This window comes from Glycine soja, chromosome 19 (genome assembly GCF_004193775.1).
Source record: "Glycine soja cultivar W05 chromosome 19, ASM419377v2, whole genome shotgun sequence".
Classification (NCBI taxonomy): Eukaryota; Viridiplantae; Streptophyta; class Magnoliopsida; order Fabales; family Fabaceae; genus Glycine; species Glycine soja.
The window spans coordinates 40,998,020-41,014,504 of record NC_041020.1 but is presented as its reverse complement, the minus strand read 5'-3'; the positions used below and the strand labels follow the sequence as shown (position 1 = coordinate 41,014,504).

At 32.5% G+C, this 16,485-nt stretch overlaps 1 protein-coding gene across 4 annotated transcripts; it reads left to right on the top strand.

The window, feature by feature from the left end:
• Positions 1 to 137: 137 nt before the first annotated feature.
• Positions 138 to 9,461, top strand: LOC114400034 (regulator of MON1-CCZ1 complex-like). Of its 4 annotated transcripts, XM_028362276.1 has the most exons (15): positions 138 to 291; positions 626 to 744; positions 1,091 to 1,192; positions 1,764 to 1,922; positions 2,019 to 2,230; positions 2,985 to 3,244; positions 3,932 to 4,085; positions 4,331 to 4,440; positions 4,534 to 4,621; positions 5,005 to 5,337; positions 5,413 to 5,487; positions 6,026 to 6,591; positions 6,932 to 7,040; positions 7,131 to 7,310; positions 8,879 to 9,461. In XM_028362276.1, exons 5-15 carry the CDS (start codon positions 2,063 to 2,065, stop codon positions 9,065 to 9,067), a joined length of 2,232 nt encoding a protein of 743 aa, XP_028218077.1. In that variant the 5' UTR covers positions 138 to 291; positions 626 to 744; positions 1,091 to 1,192; positions 1,764 to 1,922; positions 2,019 to 2,062; the 3' UTR covers positions 9,068 to 9,461. The 4 variants fall into 4 exon arrangements, with proteins under 4 accessions (XP_028218077.1, XP_028218080.1, XP_028218079.1 ...); XM_028362279.1 differs by lacking the exon at positions 138 to 291 and having other exon boundaries at positions 726 to 744; positions 1,767 to 1,922; positions 5,005 to 5,286; XM_028362278.1 differs by lacking the exon at positions 138 to 291 and having other exon boundaries at positions 726 to 744; positions 1,767 to 1,922; positions 8,891 to 9,461.
• The last annotated feature ends 7,024 nt before the right edge of the window (positions 9,462 to 16,485 follow it).

Genomic DNA, 16,485 nt, shown 5'->3' with positions numbered 1-16,485 from the left:
TATTTAATATACATATAAATTTATATAATAAATTTTATAACTATTAATTATTAATCTATACTGTATGTAAAAATACTTTTTATTTTTTCTTCTTTTTGCTGGATATATGAGAAAATATGGAAGAAAATCTCCGCCACTGGTAGGTAGTTCCACTGAAGCATCGTTGTTTATCCATTATTACCAATAGAATTGAAAAGAAGAATCTATATATATAATATAATATAAAAGCTCGCTTCGTGATCAACGATTAATTCTGTTGTTGCAGAATGCATATGGCTAATTCCTGAGATGGTAAACAATTTCTCTCTCACATTTCCGTTGTTTCCTATTCGCTCTTTACAGGAATACATATACGCTTTATGCAGATTCTCGATTTTCTTCGTCTGGTATTTTTTTTTCAATTTCTATTATTCTCGCTAGATTAGGCGCGAAAGCGAATTAGGGCGAAGGTACCTTAGGGGTTTTGATCTTATTGTTTACTGAAATTCCCTGTGTGAAACCTATGTGATTCTAGAAATTTGAATCATTAGTTGTTATTGTTTCAGACTTTCAGTAAATCTAAGCTTCTTTGAAACTTGCAAATACTAATATGTTTATAATTTTGTTTTGTTTTATTTTTTGGTAGGTAACAGTTGATTTTCGTTTAATTGGGGCTTGTGTATATTTTGCACTGTTCTGAACATGAAGGAAAAGAAGAATACTGCCTCTACTCTAAAGCGCATTTTAGTGAATTGTTCATCTCAGGTTTGATTTTGTTTTAGTATGCCAACAACAGCAATGTGCTTTTGGTTTTGGGTTTCATGATGAAATTGTGTGTAGAACGTTTACGTTACATCGTTTTGGTGGTTAGAATCCTATGCAGAATAATTTGTAGAATTTGTTTGTACCTTCAAGTAAATGTTGACTTAATTTTAGTTAGATAGATGCTTTAAAAATGTGATTGAGGTGTCAGGTAGTTGGTAAGGAGATAGAATGGGTTGTATAATAGGTGCTTGCCTTTTCTCTTATGTTTTCTCTGTTTTATCCTTACTATTGTCTGATAGTTGGACGTAAACATAAACATTGATTTGGTTAAGATCTCATCAAATAGGCAAAAGCATACGGGAGCTGTGTTGCAGCGAAGGTTCCAGACATTGAGCGTGATATGTGTGTGAAGGAATTTGCGGCACTAAAAAGTTGTATGCAGAATATGGTATTGTATTCTACAATTTGCTGGGAATAAAGTCTTTAGTTTTGCTCTGGCTTGGCATTTCAGCTATAAGGTTCTTTCTTACATTTTAAGTAAAAGAAAGACCTTTTTTTTCTCTTCGAGCAATATTCTGGAAAGACATTAGAGAAACCTTTTTGTGCAATTCATTTAGGGCCTGTTTGTTTGAGTTTTTCTATGATAAAAATGCTTATTTAATAAAAATGTATGTTTAAAAAAGTTATAATAATTATGTAATTCTTTTGGAAAATAAAAAAGCAAAAAAATAAAAAAAAATGTTTGTTTTAGTGTTTTTATAAGGAGTTAATTATAATAGCTTCTGAAAAAATGCTCTAAGTAAAGCTGTGTTGCTGTCAAATGATCGCTTTTTTTAAACTTAAACAATCATACCCTTAAATGGATCATGACTTTTGAGAGTTAGAAGCTGTTTCTGATTATATATATATTGCTTTTCCCTGTCTGTTGCTAAAACCTTTTTGTTGTGTCTACAGTATAATTGTTACCCTTCTTTTGCTATTTCTAATAAATATATTATGTTTCAAAATATTTCTCCAAGAAGCTCAAAAAGAAGGTTTAAGTGAACACTCTCTTGTTTCCTTGTTCTGGGGGCTGCTGAAAGCAAACTAGAAAGCTTGATGGTTATGAATAGAAGTTTTTATTAAAGTTCTCAATCATAAGTCTGAGAGGAAGGTCCTACAACTTTTTGGAGGCAAAGGTTTAACCTTCAGCACTTATATCTCTTGTTAATCATAAATGCATTAGTTTTACCTTTTACTGTCTAGTTTAAATAATTTTGGGAGTTTTGCTGCAGTTGTTATTTTACATCTGCCACTCATTGTGTAAACGGGACTTAACATGTCTGGAAAAGCATCAACTTCAAAGCCTAATATAGGTCTGAGTGGATCTGATGGTCTTTCACATGCTTACATTCAGTATCCGCCACTTCGGTGCAATGTTCCTGGATCAAGTGGATTATTTTATGATGATGGAAATAAGTTGCTACTCTCTCCAACAGCTGACCAGGTACTATGATACACAGTTATCAATCTCAGATAGCAACAGTGGTAAGCACGAAACACTATAGCGGGATAGCAGGAAGCGGAATGAACACTATTTTAAGTATGATAACAAAAATCTAAATAATTTATAATGTGCTTAGAAATAAATATGCAAAAGGGCCCAAAATTAAAGAAATTCATGATAAATAATAGGTCACAGTTTATACACAATCGTCATCAATTTAGGAGCGATAAGAACATAGGGAAAAATAACATAACAAATTAGATAAAAAAAACAGTAGATTTTGAATTAGGAAGTTTAACAGAAGAAGAAAGAATGGAACAAAAGGAAAAAATAGTTTGGTAAAGTGAGAAAGAACATAGGTCAAACTAGAGGTAACTTTTTGTGGAATAGTAAAAAAAAAAGGGTTTCAAATCCTATTATGAGTTTTGAAGCATATATCATGGTAGCACCACTATATAGAAAATGAAAAGCAATGATTTTGGTCACAATGGGTGGCTGGCTGCTATTGGAAACCACTCCGCTATTTGAATCCTGTAGCAGCCTAGGGCTTCTCCGCTCTGCTACTCCAATATACCATGCTATTGACTACTAGATTGTGATTTGTGATATGCTTCATATATGTACTGTTTGATGAATATAATGTGTTATATATCCACCTTTTTGAATTGTTTCAAAATGATGATTCATTTCTCAATTTTTATACTTCCTTGTTCATCACTTTATCATATTGTGTGCTTGTGTTTGTAACGTTTAGGTTTTTTCATGGAAAGTTGGTCCCTTTGATACTCTCATTGATCCAACCACTGATTCAATAAGTGAAGGCCCTATCATAGCTATTCGGTATTCTTTAGACACAAAGGTAATAGCAATCCAACGTTCAAACCATGAGATACAGTTTTGGGATAGAGAGACTGGGGGGACTTTTAGCCATAAGTGCAGGCCAGAATCAGAAAGTATACTTGGATTCTTTTGGACAGATAGTCAACAGTGTGATATTGTTCTTGTTAAGACCAGGTAAGGTTAGCTTATTTACTTACTCTCTGTTGATCTTATTTACGTTGTTTGATGATGCTTTTATATATCCTGATTGTTAAATTCAGAATAGACCCAACAAATCCTAACATAATGCTCTAATATAGTAGTAGTACATTAAATTGTCGTAAACATGTCAGACTCCCCAAGTATTTGTTAGGATCCAGTTGCAAGGTATGGGGCTTGAGTCTCACATTGGAAGTATGAGATTCTAGTGTGGGATTTATAAGTCCTTGCACCCTTCAACTATAACAACTAGCTTTTTTGTGTGGATCTCCCAACGTTCTTGTCAATTGGAACCAAAGCTTTTCACCATGTCTCTTAGTTGCAAACGAGTGACTTGAGTTGGTGATAGCATTGTAGTGTTCGCTTGAGACTAGTTAAAGGACTAGTGCACAACCAGCCTGAGCCCACGTGGGCACTAAGACTCCAGAGTGTGGTAGGATGCTAGGATCCAATTTGTAGAAATGTGACTTGAGTCCCACATTACAATTATTAGATTTTAGTGTGGGGTTTATATGTCCTTGAGCTTTCCAACAATGACTAGCTTTTGTGGTGTGATTTTCCAATTTTTTTTATTTTTTTATTTTTTTTTATCGATGTTTCCATTTCCTCCTTTTTTTATTTTTTGAGTATAAGGATATACTAAATTACAAACTTCCTCAACAGTGGTCTAGACTTGTACGCATATAATTCAGAGTCAAAATCACTGCAACTGGTGCAAACAAAGAAACTGAATGTGAGTTGGTATGTTTACACCCATGAAAGTCGCCTGGTTCTTCTTGCTTCTGGCATGCAGTGCAAGACATTCAATGGATTTCAGGTGAGTGTGTATGGCTTGCTTCTTTTTCTTGTAATTTTTAGATCAAGAAGATATTTACCTTGAAGAGTAGTAATGTGTTCAAAATACGATTTGATATCATTACACTATTGTTCAGAAAAGAGTGACATGTATCAATGCAGCTTCTGTAATAGTGCTTGTTGTGACTCATGAGTATTAATGTAGAATATCAACTGATATTTTTCCTGTGCTATTTCATTTGGCTAATACATCAATGCCTTTCTTAGATTTCATCTGCAGATATTGTTCGCTTGCCAAGATTTGAGATGGTTATGGCCAAATCTGAGGCAAATAGTAAGCCTGTTTTAGCAGCTGAAGATGCCTTCATTGTCACCGTGTATGTATTGGCTATTTACTTCATCAAACTTAGGCCTTTATAATTAATATAGCTTCCTATTTAAAGTTTTATATCTTTAACAATCAACCACAGTTATGGTAGGATATACTGCTTGCAAGTTGATAGAGTTGCTATGCTGCTTCATTCTTATAGGCTATATCGTGATGCAGTGATTCAGCAGGTTGGTCTTGCTCAAATTCTGAATGGTTTTCTATTTCAATTCACTCCAAATTTCTTGTTTAAAATAACAAGCCTGAAAACTTTTCTAAACAAATGCCCACTTTCTGTGAAGAATATGTTCCCCTCTATTTTGCTTTGGTGATTATTTAACATCAATTATGGTATATGATCTTAAACAGATAAAACTTATAAAGAAAAAGTATTTTTTGAAGCATTTTTAATTAAATGTAGGTACAAATCAGTGCTAGTTCATTGTATGGTTTTATTATAGACAAACAATCTGTAATAACTCAATAGATATCAAGAATTAAATCATTATACTTTAAGAAAATCACATATTGGGAACAGTAAGATTAATTATGTTTATCTTAATACTATTTGCAGGGCTCTTTACCAATTTATTCCAACAGTATTGCCGTGAGTGTGGTCGACAATGTACTTCTTATTCATCAAGTTGATGCAAAGGTTGTTATACTTTATGATCTGTTTGCAGATTCTCGAGCACCAATATCTGCACCGCTTCCTTTGCTATTAAGGGGTTTCCCCAGATCCAGCACTTTATCTCAATCTAGTGGTAGAGAAAGTGAGAGCACAGACGGTAATGTTTTGAGCAATCATGAAGCAGTTACATATGCCAATACATGGACTTTTCTAGTGCCTGACCTCGTATGTGACGTGGCCAATAAGTTATTGTGGAAGTTCTATTTAGACTTAGAGGTCAGTTATTTGTTCATTTATGTGCCAATACTGAACATAGGTGCCTTCTCTTTCATGAATAATCCTATCTTGCAGGCAATTTCTGCTAGTAGCTCAGAGGTCCCATCAGTATTAGAGTTCCTGCAGCGGCGGAAGTTGGAAGCTAACAAGGTATCTTTCTCCCTGCTTTATTATTCCCGTGCTTCTAATTGATTAATTCTTCAGGCTGCAATATTGCAGCAGTTGCTATCTTCTATTTCTTTTTAATTTGGTCAACAAGTTTGCTTTGCTGTAATTAGTTTGTAACTAGAATTAAGCCCAGGATGTGTATTGAAAACTTTATTTATAGGAGCTGCTACTACAGTCCCAGTAGTTTGCTTATTTCATATATATGCTGAATGCTGATTGAGATCCCCAAATTTTGCTAGTTTTATCAACTTGCTGGAGGATAACCTCCCACTTCTAGATGTTGCAGGTTTAGAATTTGAGAAAGGAAAGTACTAAGTTAAAAAGCCTTGTGTGTTGATATATTTTTTTGCATCCTGGGTTTAACCTAGTTAGTACAATAAAGTTTTCCTGATATCACTTGCCAGTTGCCACCCTCAGTTGTCCTTTGGCATTGATTTATGCTTGAAGTTCTTTTTATGTATCCCAGATTTGCATAATTAGTGCAATAAATAATTAATTTCACTTCATTTTCACTTTTCAGGCTAAACAATTGTGCTTGGGTATAGCACGTGCACTTATTCTAGAGCATAGGCCTGTGCCTGTGGTTGCCAAGGCTGTAAATGTACTAGTCACCTCATACTCCCATTCAATTAAAACTGGTAGCTATTTTAAGGGACTGAAACCAGAGAAGTCATCAACTTCTGTTGTACAAAATACTGGTGCTGAGGTATCTGCTATCGAAACAGATGTAATTGGAAAATCAATCATCCATGAATCTACGAGAAGAGTAGACAGTGGATCTCTTAATAAAGCGTCAACTGTTTCAAGTTTGGATTCTGAGGATGAGTCCCAGTCTGCAAATCCAAAACACAGTTCAAAGGAAGCCCAAGTGGAGGGTGAAGTGAATAATGAGATATCTCTGAGCACTGGAGCTCACAGTTCTTATGTTATGCAATCATCTCTTCAGTCTGGGCAAGAGGAATCCCAACTTACTTCTGCAGCAGTTTCGCCAGACGAGATGTACAGCTTTGTCTTTTCTCCTGTTGATGAAGAGATGGTTGGAGACCCTTCTTACTTGGTTGCTATCATTATTGAGTTCCTTCACAGGTATGCTATTACTCAAGTTAGATAGTTGTTCAATGACTCTGACTGCATTTGATAGGTTTGCTCTAGTTTCTAATGGATTTTAGTTTGGTCCACTGTCATTATATCATAATTTGTAAGTAAAGAAGGTGAGTCCAGAAAGAATAGAAATCTAATCACCCTAAGCCAACCATGGACTTGATTTAGGATATGATGTAAACATATATTAGGTCAGTCATACCAGGTGTCCACTTGAAATGATGTATATTCATGGGCTTTTGTGCTATATTTTTATTGATCTGATGAAAATTTTACTTCCACTATTGAGTGGGTGCCCCTCAACACTCTTTATTAATTGTTACAGTGCAAATTCAGAGAAGATTCGTATACTCCCAAATGTTTATGTATTAATAATTCAACTAATGGCCCGCAATGAACATTATGCAGAGCTCGGGTTGTTTGTCTTAAACAAGGTTAGAAAATTCTCTGTATAAGTGGTGGGAAGCCTTTATAGGTTGAATTATGATTAATTTGATTCTAAGATTTGTCTCTTTTTGTTGCAGATTCTGGAGTCCTCTAAAGAAGTTGCACTACAACTACTAGAGTCTGGCCGCCAGAATGCCCAAACTAGGAAGCTTGGTCTGGATATGCTAAGACAACTTGGTTTACATCATGATTATGTTTTACTGCTTGTGCAGGATGGATACTACCTTGAAGCCTTACGATATGCACGGAAGTACAGGGTAATTCCTACTGTGCTGACTCCTGGTATAGGAAGTAATTGCATATTATTTTATATAATTAAGAGAGCAGGGAGTTGATGGAAAACTGAGGACCGGTGTTACACTTTTCTCATATGTACTCATTGTTGCTGTAGAAATTTCATTCATCCAGTTTTCTCTGTATGATAGTTTATTATTCGGTGCATCTGGAGAAAGATAGTCCTTTGCTGCAAATAAAGTATCAGTGTTTTACTCTTTTTAAATACAAAACCCAATTAAACTCTTCCCTAATGGTAGTGGTTAGGTGCCTCCAGATTCCCCTGGGGGCTGCTGACCCATGAAAGATAGAAATCTTATAGACTCATGTAAGTGCTTCACACTGAGAAGACAAACATAATAACAGGCAAAAGATGCCACCTTGAAAGGGAGCCTGAGTCCTGACCCCCTATGCTATAAAAAACTACACTCACTGTATTGGTAGGTTTTATGGATATTGGAAAGGAAACCACACCAGTGGCCAAGGCTTCATCACCTTGATAAAAGGGTTCCTTTGTAAGAAGTGGGTCGAGGAAGCCTCAGCCTCTCAATGATAAATAACCAACAAGGCCACATCCCCTCCATTGACCTGATCTTGTAGCTAGCACTGCCAGTTCGAAGGCCAACCATGTATTAATTGAAATTCAGGTTACTCTTAATCAGAGAGCAGGTGTCCCGCCCAGATCTTGTATATGAACCTCATCCTGGGCTATGGAGAAAACGTCACCCCCAGAGTCCAGATCACCTAGCTTAAAACCCCACTTACTTCTATAGAAAGATCCTCCGAAACCTCAACCATTATTTTCCAAGATCCTAAGCCAACATTCATTGCAAATTCAGATGGATAAATAAATGGAGATGTACTCTTGCAGCTTCATCAGAGCACTCTATTTAACATGGACTAGATAAAGATATTTTGACTAATGAGTGCCCATAACTGAAGGATTGTCTGAAATTCTTTCTTAGTTCTGCATATGCTCACATCGGCATGTCTCCCAGCTATTTCCAAACCTCGGGAATGTAAAGTGACCCTTACCAACACGCTTAATAGTCTAGTAAATAACTGCATGGCTACATGTTACAATGCAAATTAATTTAGTTGAAAGGATTGAACCACGTCACTTTCTTTGGGATGAATTATTATATTTCTATATGATGGTTATTACTTATTTTGTTATTCACTGCATTGAAACTTTGCTGAGCAACTATTTTTGATAATAAACAAAGTGTTGAAGTTGTTGGTATGGTTGGCGAGATTGTGGTGCTGGTAGATACTTTGGAAACAACTAGTAACGCAGTTATTTTTTATCTGAGCATGCACAAATAAAAGACGATGCAATTTTCAAATTATTGATATATCTTGCAACTATTATGTATTTTTCTATTTGAAGTAAATGGTTAGTTTTAGATTCCATCTGATGTACAAAATCAAATATCAAACTACTTCGAGTAGTTGTACTGTTGAGATTGAGTATATAGGGAAACAAGTATAGCAATGTTTGTGTTTATGATTTTGTTTAAATTTCACAAGCCTAAAGCTAACTAGTTTACAGAATTACTTTCAGGTGGATACGATCCGGCCATCATTGTTCTTAGAAGCAGCATTTGTTTCCAATGACTCCCAACATCTTGCTGCGGTTCTAAGATTCTTTACAGATTTCCTTCCTGGCTTCAAAAACACCTCAGACCATAATAGATACTGCTGCATACTGAATGAAATGAACTCATCCACGACTGTTTGAGAAGTAAAAAAATGGGAGAAATTTTAGGTCATTATCATTGGGTATTCTTGTTCAACCGTGTCGATTACCTCATTATGACATCCGGTTTCTATTAGATACATAATAGATTTGGTAATAGTTTCATGTTGTAGGTTAAATAAACGTCCTCCTAGTTAGATTAGTTTTAGATACTGTCATCTAAATGAAATTCTTTACATTGAAATTTACTTTGTTTAAGCTTTGCGGGTGTATTGCATAGTTGTCTAATACTAAATTTTTGGAGGGAGAGGAGAGTACAATGGAATTTCGCTCTCGTCAAGATGCTAAGATTTCAGAATGGAACGGAATATCATTATTCATGTAATTTATTTCATGCCTTTATTTTTAGAGCCAAATTAATCTTTTGGTTCGTTAATTTATTTTTGTTTTTTTATTTACTCTTATAACTTTTATTTGTTTTATTCTAGTTCTTTTAACATTTGGTATTTTCTGTAAGTTTAATTCATTAATAACACTATTATTTCCTCTACTTGTCAAAGAACCACCACTAGAGAAAGTTGCCTCTAACACGACTTTTCTTTGTTAGAAACTACCATTAAAATTCTTTTCGTGACCTTGCTTCATGCATTAGCTACTAAAACTATCATCGCCTATCTTCGCAACATTCCATCAACTAAAGCTTAAAATGTTCATGTCAGATCATACAAGATATACATGTTAATCAAACAAAATTATTCAATTATATATCTTTAATACGATCGTTCTATAAATTAGACTTGAATATCAAATATTGATAGAATTTTCCATGTTTTTCGTACTTCTCCAAAATTATCAAATACCTATAAAGTCTAATTCACGATTCCTAACTAAGGAAATAATTTAAATAATTTGTAATATTTTTTAGAATAAAAAACTGAATCAATCTGATGACCGATTCTCAGTTCAATCAGTCCAACTAACCAGTTGAGTCAAATTCCGAAAATACGACTAGTAAATGATACATTATTAAATTAAGGATTAAGGGTTGATTATGAGAGCTCAGAGAAACAGTCATAGCTCCTCAACTCGAAATCGAAGAGCTCGGAGAACTAATTCTTCAACACAAAACCAAAGTATTAATTAAAATCCTATTACTGGATTTGAATTGGATTGTTGGCAAAAAAAAGAGGCATTGGATTGACAGGGCAAGCATGCTGAAGCTTTCCAGTACCAAAAGGTGTGTTCTAACTATATATTGGATCTCAATTAAAAATTTGATAAAATTACATAAAGCTATAGAATAATCTAATCATATTCTTATACTTTAATAATTGAGGTGCTAGTATTGCATAAAAAAAGTTAAAAAAATCTCTTACTTGGAAAGCATATCAGAGGTTTTTTTTTCTCATATACACCTCTCTCCTATAATTCTTTAAAATACACCACTTTCAAAATAAATACTTGAAATGCGCAGTTGGTGAGAAGTTGGGATGGGGGAATCCGACTTTTCTACGGTTTCAATTCCATTTTTTATTTAAAAAATTAATTTTTTATTTAAAAAACCTAAGTTTTTCTAATTAAAAAACTAAAATATTTTACTTAAAAAAATTATTTTTTTTAATTTTAAAAAATTAAAGTTTTTTTAATTCAAAAAAATTATTTGTTTTTAAAAATTAATTCACTTGTTTTTTTTAATTTTTATTTTTTCATTAAAAAAATAATAAAAAATTTTAATATTACTATTTTATTAAATATAATTTTTATGTTTATATTATTTTTTTTTAAAAAAATGATAATATTTTTTGTTTAACAGTTTATTTATACTAAAATACATTACATCATAAATAAAATACATAAATAATAATAATATTTTTCTAAGAAAAAGCTGAAGATGAAGATATGGTGAGACAATTTTTTCTATTATGACCTTGTTGCAGACAAATTCCATAATGTTTTCTAGTATTTCCATTCATTTTCTTCGTTCATCTCACTAGGAATGCGAGTTGAAATCGGATTTGCACTCCTCATTCTCCTTGGATTAAGACCTCACTGATCTCATTCATATTTTTGCCAGGGGATCAATAAACCAAATAAGTGTTTAGTCTGATATTCACCTCAAATTAAGAGTAAAAAATAATAATAAAAACTATGTTTTCGACCTTTAAAATAATGTTTAAGTTGTCATCTTATGTAATTTATAAAATTTATCTCCAATACATGAAAAATATATGTGGCAAATTTATTTTATTGTTTGCACATCAAAGAATAAAAAAAAATATTGTGTAACAATTTCATGAAGAAGGACCTTAAATTAAGAGTAAAACATAAAAGAAAAATTATGTTTTTGATCCTTAAAACAATATTTAAGTGGTCATCTTATGTAAATTATAAAATTTATCTCCAATACATTAAAAATATTTGTGGCAAATTTATTTCATAGTTTTCACGTCAAAAAATCCAAAAAAAATATCGTGTAACAGTTTTATCAGGAAGGACCTCAAATTAAGAGTAAAAAAATAAAAAAAACACTATGTTTTCAACCTTTAAAACAATGCTTAAGTGACCATTTTATGCAATTTATAAAATTTATCTCCAATACATTAAAAATATCTCTGACAAATTTATTTCATAATTTTCACGTCAAAGAATCTAATAAAAACATTGTGTAACAGTTTTATCAAGAAAGACTCCAAATTAAGAGTAAAAAAAAAACTATGTTTTCGACCCTTAAAACAATGTTTAAGTGACCATCTTATGCAATTTATTAAATTTATCTCCAATACATTAAAAATATTCGTGGCAAATTTATTTCATAGTTTTCACGATTCAACCTGTTTTAAAATTATTACTACTTGATGCACTGCCCTTTATCGTATCTCGAGACCATGTGTTAGACAAACTCACATATCATTTACCAATGCATGTGACTAAATAGTGAACACCTGCTTGCAACCGACAAATTCTATAAATACCACTATCAGCTGAAGACATTCATAGAACTTTCAAATATTCATCTCAACCATTACTACAATGTGTCACGTAACTGCATATGTTTGTGTTTACTACAATGACCAAATCTGCAACACTAATGAGGGCACCACCTTCATTAGTAACAACACAAAAACTTTCATGGTCAACAAGGTTATAACCCTTACACAATTGTTTGAACTTGTTCACCAAAAACTAAACATTAAACCACACCAACATATCCAACATCTCCGCTTTCAGTGCCCTATATTTGAGTCAGGACAACCATATATGTATACATGTTTTATTCTGGGAGATGATCCTGACGTTCGACAAATGTTCAACATTTTTTACAACCCAGCACTACCATTTGTGGAGTTATTTGTCACAATTTGTGACATCAATAACCTACCAAACAACCAACATGACTCAACCTCCAATGTTGATGACCTATTATATGAACACGAGAGTTGTTGGGTCAAAGACCATAGTAGTGATAGTGACTCTTCTTCCGGGCCGGAAGGATGTAACATGTCTTCTTCCTACAAACCAATATTCAAACAAAGTTAGTAATCTGGGGATGATCTGAGTGTAAGTTCTTTTTGTTTTGAGGTTTTCCCGTGGTGTGCTATGTCGGTGTTTTTTGTTTTGAGGTTTTCCCGTGGTGTGCTATGTCGGTGTTCAGTACTTTAACATTATGTCATTATGAGTTTGCATTGCCTACTTTGTTTCGTAGTTGTTATTTGTAGTACTTAATTTAGGTAATGAAACAAATCATTTGTTTCAATTTATGTTAACAATTTGGTCCAAAAAATGTCAACCACTAAAACACAAACACTTGGTTTTTATAAGTTTGTGCAAATTAATCAAGTCTCTATTATTTGCAAAAAACTGACACTGAATTGACAACTCACAATTTAAATTCAAGTCTAAAAGTAATACTGGATGCCTAGTGCATCAGGTACCAAGATAAAATCATAGTCAAAATTGACAACACTTTACAATTTATCTACGTCTTTGGAAAAATAATAAATACTTCACCAACAAAACTGACATTTAATTGACAACTCATAATTTCAATTTAAGTCTAAAAGTAATAATAGACGTCTAGTGCACCAGGTACCAAGGTAAAATCATAGTCAAAATTGACTGCACTTTGATTTACCCAAGTCTCTAAAAAAATAATACATGTTTCACCAATAAAAGTGACATTGAATTGACAACTCACAATCTAAATTCAAGTTTAAAAGTAATAATGGACAGTCTGATACAGCAAGTAGTAGGGTAAAATCACAGTTGAAATTGACAACACTTTACAATTTATCCAAATCTCTTAAAAAACAATAGATGTTTCATCAACAAAACTGACATTAAATTGATAACTCATAATTTAAATTCAAGTCTGAAAGTAATAATAGATGTCTATAAATAGCACCAAACACCCTCAATACAACCACACACTTCCACACAACATGTCTTTACAAACCAAATTGAATCTCAATATTATGACATTCTTGGAAGAAACAAGCACTCAGACTATTTCTAACTTGAGATTAACATTCATTTTTTTCCAAATGGATCAATCATTTATAATTAAATTGGTGTTTATTTTCATTGTCCCACTCCAATACCAATGCAATTTCCTAATGAGTGTTCTTTTGAGACACTTAAGAGTATAATGCACAACACCCTTCAGCTAATCAATGACCAATTTGTGGATGAAATCTACTACCAATAACCATCCATAGATGTAGGTCATCAATCTTTTTTTCATTCTCTGTAATTGAAAAATGATGATGATGTTTACACAATGTTAATGTGCAATGAACAATACTCATGTGTTGGTCCTATAGAATTATTATGTACCATCAACAAAACACTCGATGATATATTTAACCTATTTTGATCCACCATCACTCTTACTCATGATGTAATGTTGTATTACAACGGCAAATGAAAGATACCATAACAAGGAGATTTTTTGGGTTACTCCTTCACTGGCACAAACCCAACAAGATTTGAAATTCCTTTGGGATGTAGTATCGAAACACTCAATGATGTCATCAAGCAAGTTGCGCCTATAAGGATTCTCTCTTATGGAATTCATGAATCACAATTGATCAGACAATTGTTCTTTCAGCAGCCATACAAAATATTCAGAAAGATTAATCGAATATCAAATAATAGAGTTAAAAAACAATGAAGACATGTTAAAAGTGTTAGCAGAATCTAACTATTGAAAAAGTTTTTGTCCAATGAAAATTTTAATTATTTTTAACAAACCAATAATTCAACTATTAGAAGAAGGCATGTTTGTTGTACAACACCTTTCAAACTATGATCAGTTTCATTATTTTCATGTTTCAATTGCTATTGTTGGTATATTATGTTATTTTCGTTTTTTTATATTCTGTTTATTATTTTCAATTGTTATCGGTAGTATTTTTTGTTATTTAAGTGTTTTAATTTCTTCTTCTAATATAATTAAGATGTGATAACTATATATTTATTATGTTTTTTTAAAAAAATAAAAGTTTGAAAGTCTTGTATAAATTAATTATTATCAAAATAAAAATATTATCAATTTTTAAAAATTAAATAACATAAGAAAAAAATTATATTTAATAGAATCATTTTCTTAAAAAAATATTTTTAGAAAAAGAAATAAAAATTGTTTTCTAAATATAATATTTTGAAAAAATAAAGTTGGGAAGTGGGGTAGTGAATTCCCAACTTCTTAACTTCCTTAAAAACAATTTTTTAAAATTTAAAACAAATTAAAATTAAAAAAAATTACACAGGTCTTTTGAAATAAAAGAAAATAACACAATTTGTATCCTTATATTATAATTTTAAATTAAAAGAAAACTAGTTTTTTTTAAATAAAAAAAGGAAACAAAACCATAAAGAAGTCGGGTTACTCAATTCCGAGTTCTCACGAACAGCTAAAACAGATGCATTTTAAGTATTTACTTTGAAAGTAGTGTATTTAAGAAATTACAGGAGAGAGAAGGTGTATATGGAAAAAAACCGCATATCAAAACATATAAGCTTGACCTGATAATGCGTAAGACAAAAATGCCCAATAGAAAAGCAGTTGCAATAAGTGATTAGTTGGAAAATAAGTTCTAATTTTATACTATTTATCATTTGGTTGTGGTAGTTGTAACTTGCAACAACCTGTAAGAGAAAGAAGAATTAATCATATTATAAATTATAGCTGAAGCACCAAAAGTCACTTATTTTGTTTTAGACAAAAAAAAAGATCAGGTATGTGTGAGCAACTGCATGATGCAAGTCCAGAGCTTCCAGACAGATCAAGTCAAATAATAATACTGGGATTTTCTGTATAAATAAGGTCATCAAATATGATTTCTATATTTAAAGCTGCTGGACTGGACCTGTATGCGTCGAACAGTTTTGGATTTACTAACCGATCGATAGTCAGAGTAGAATTAAGTTAGGACCTTTTAAATAGTCTCAAATTTAATAGATGAAAAAAAATGTGATTTGTATAACCGTGATAACCAGAATCAAACTTAAAACTTCCTGCATTTACTTTAATCTCACCACTAAGTCGATTCCCTCGCATTTACTTTCACCTGCTTGCAAGAGAAAATCAATCATATTTATGTATCTAATCAACCATATATTCAGATTGGCATTGTTCTACTAGTTAATTTTTTTCTTTTGGTTTTTTGGTTACCTACAAGTCTTTTTTTGGAGACAAATCTGATCAAAACAAAAGTCAGATATTAAATGTGAACACTTTCCCTAAATAGGAATTTAAATTTTGGTTTAGCAGGCTGTAGAATTATAAAAGACTAACTCCTTTGGCTAGTTCCATTCTCCATTGGTTGTTCTACTTGTTAATGAGAGGATAGAGAGGGCAATGGGAAGGTAACGTTTCCAGTTACCATTACCACACCAAACAAACATGAAAAATTTGTTTACATTGAAAACTTTGGAGAGCCTATGTGCCTGTCGTAGGTCCCATCCCTTGACACATGTAACTGTCATTGCTGGCGTATTAGTGTATATGGTACTAACTAGTAGTAATACCACCAAATACCAATTCATCCCTACTTTCTATGATTCCTAATATCGTCGCACGCGCCTCTCGTGAAACACTCAAAGACAAATCAGGCACCAGCAGGAACCCACGCCCTCCGGTTCTGCCTCTATGCGCGCTAAAAAAATAACTTAAAAAGCTATTAGTTAATTTATTTATTATTTATGGGCATCCAACATTAAACGCCAATGAAATTGTTTCTATTTAATCAAAGTTCTTATGCTTGAGTTTTAAATACACACTTGAAATGAAAATTTTATTACTTGTAATGATTTTATTTCTGATGGAGTATAAAAGTTATTTAGAGAAAAAGAGAGAGTGGGAAATTTACGCGAGACCCACCACAGCAGACCAACAACTAGCGTCTTTCTGTCTTGTTTGTACCATTTTCCCTTCCACACTCTCTTTATCCGAATTTATG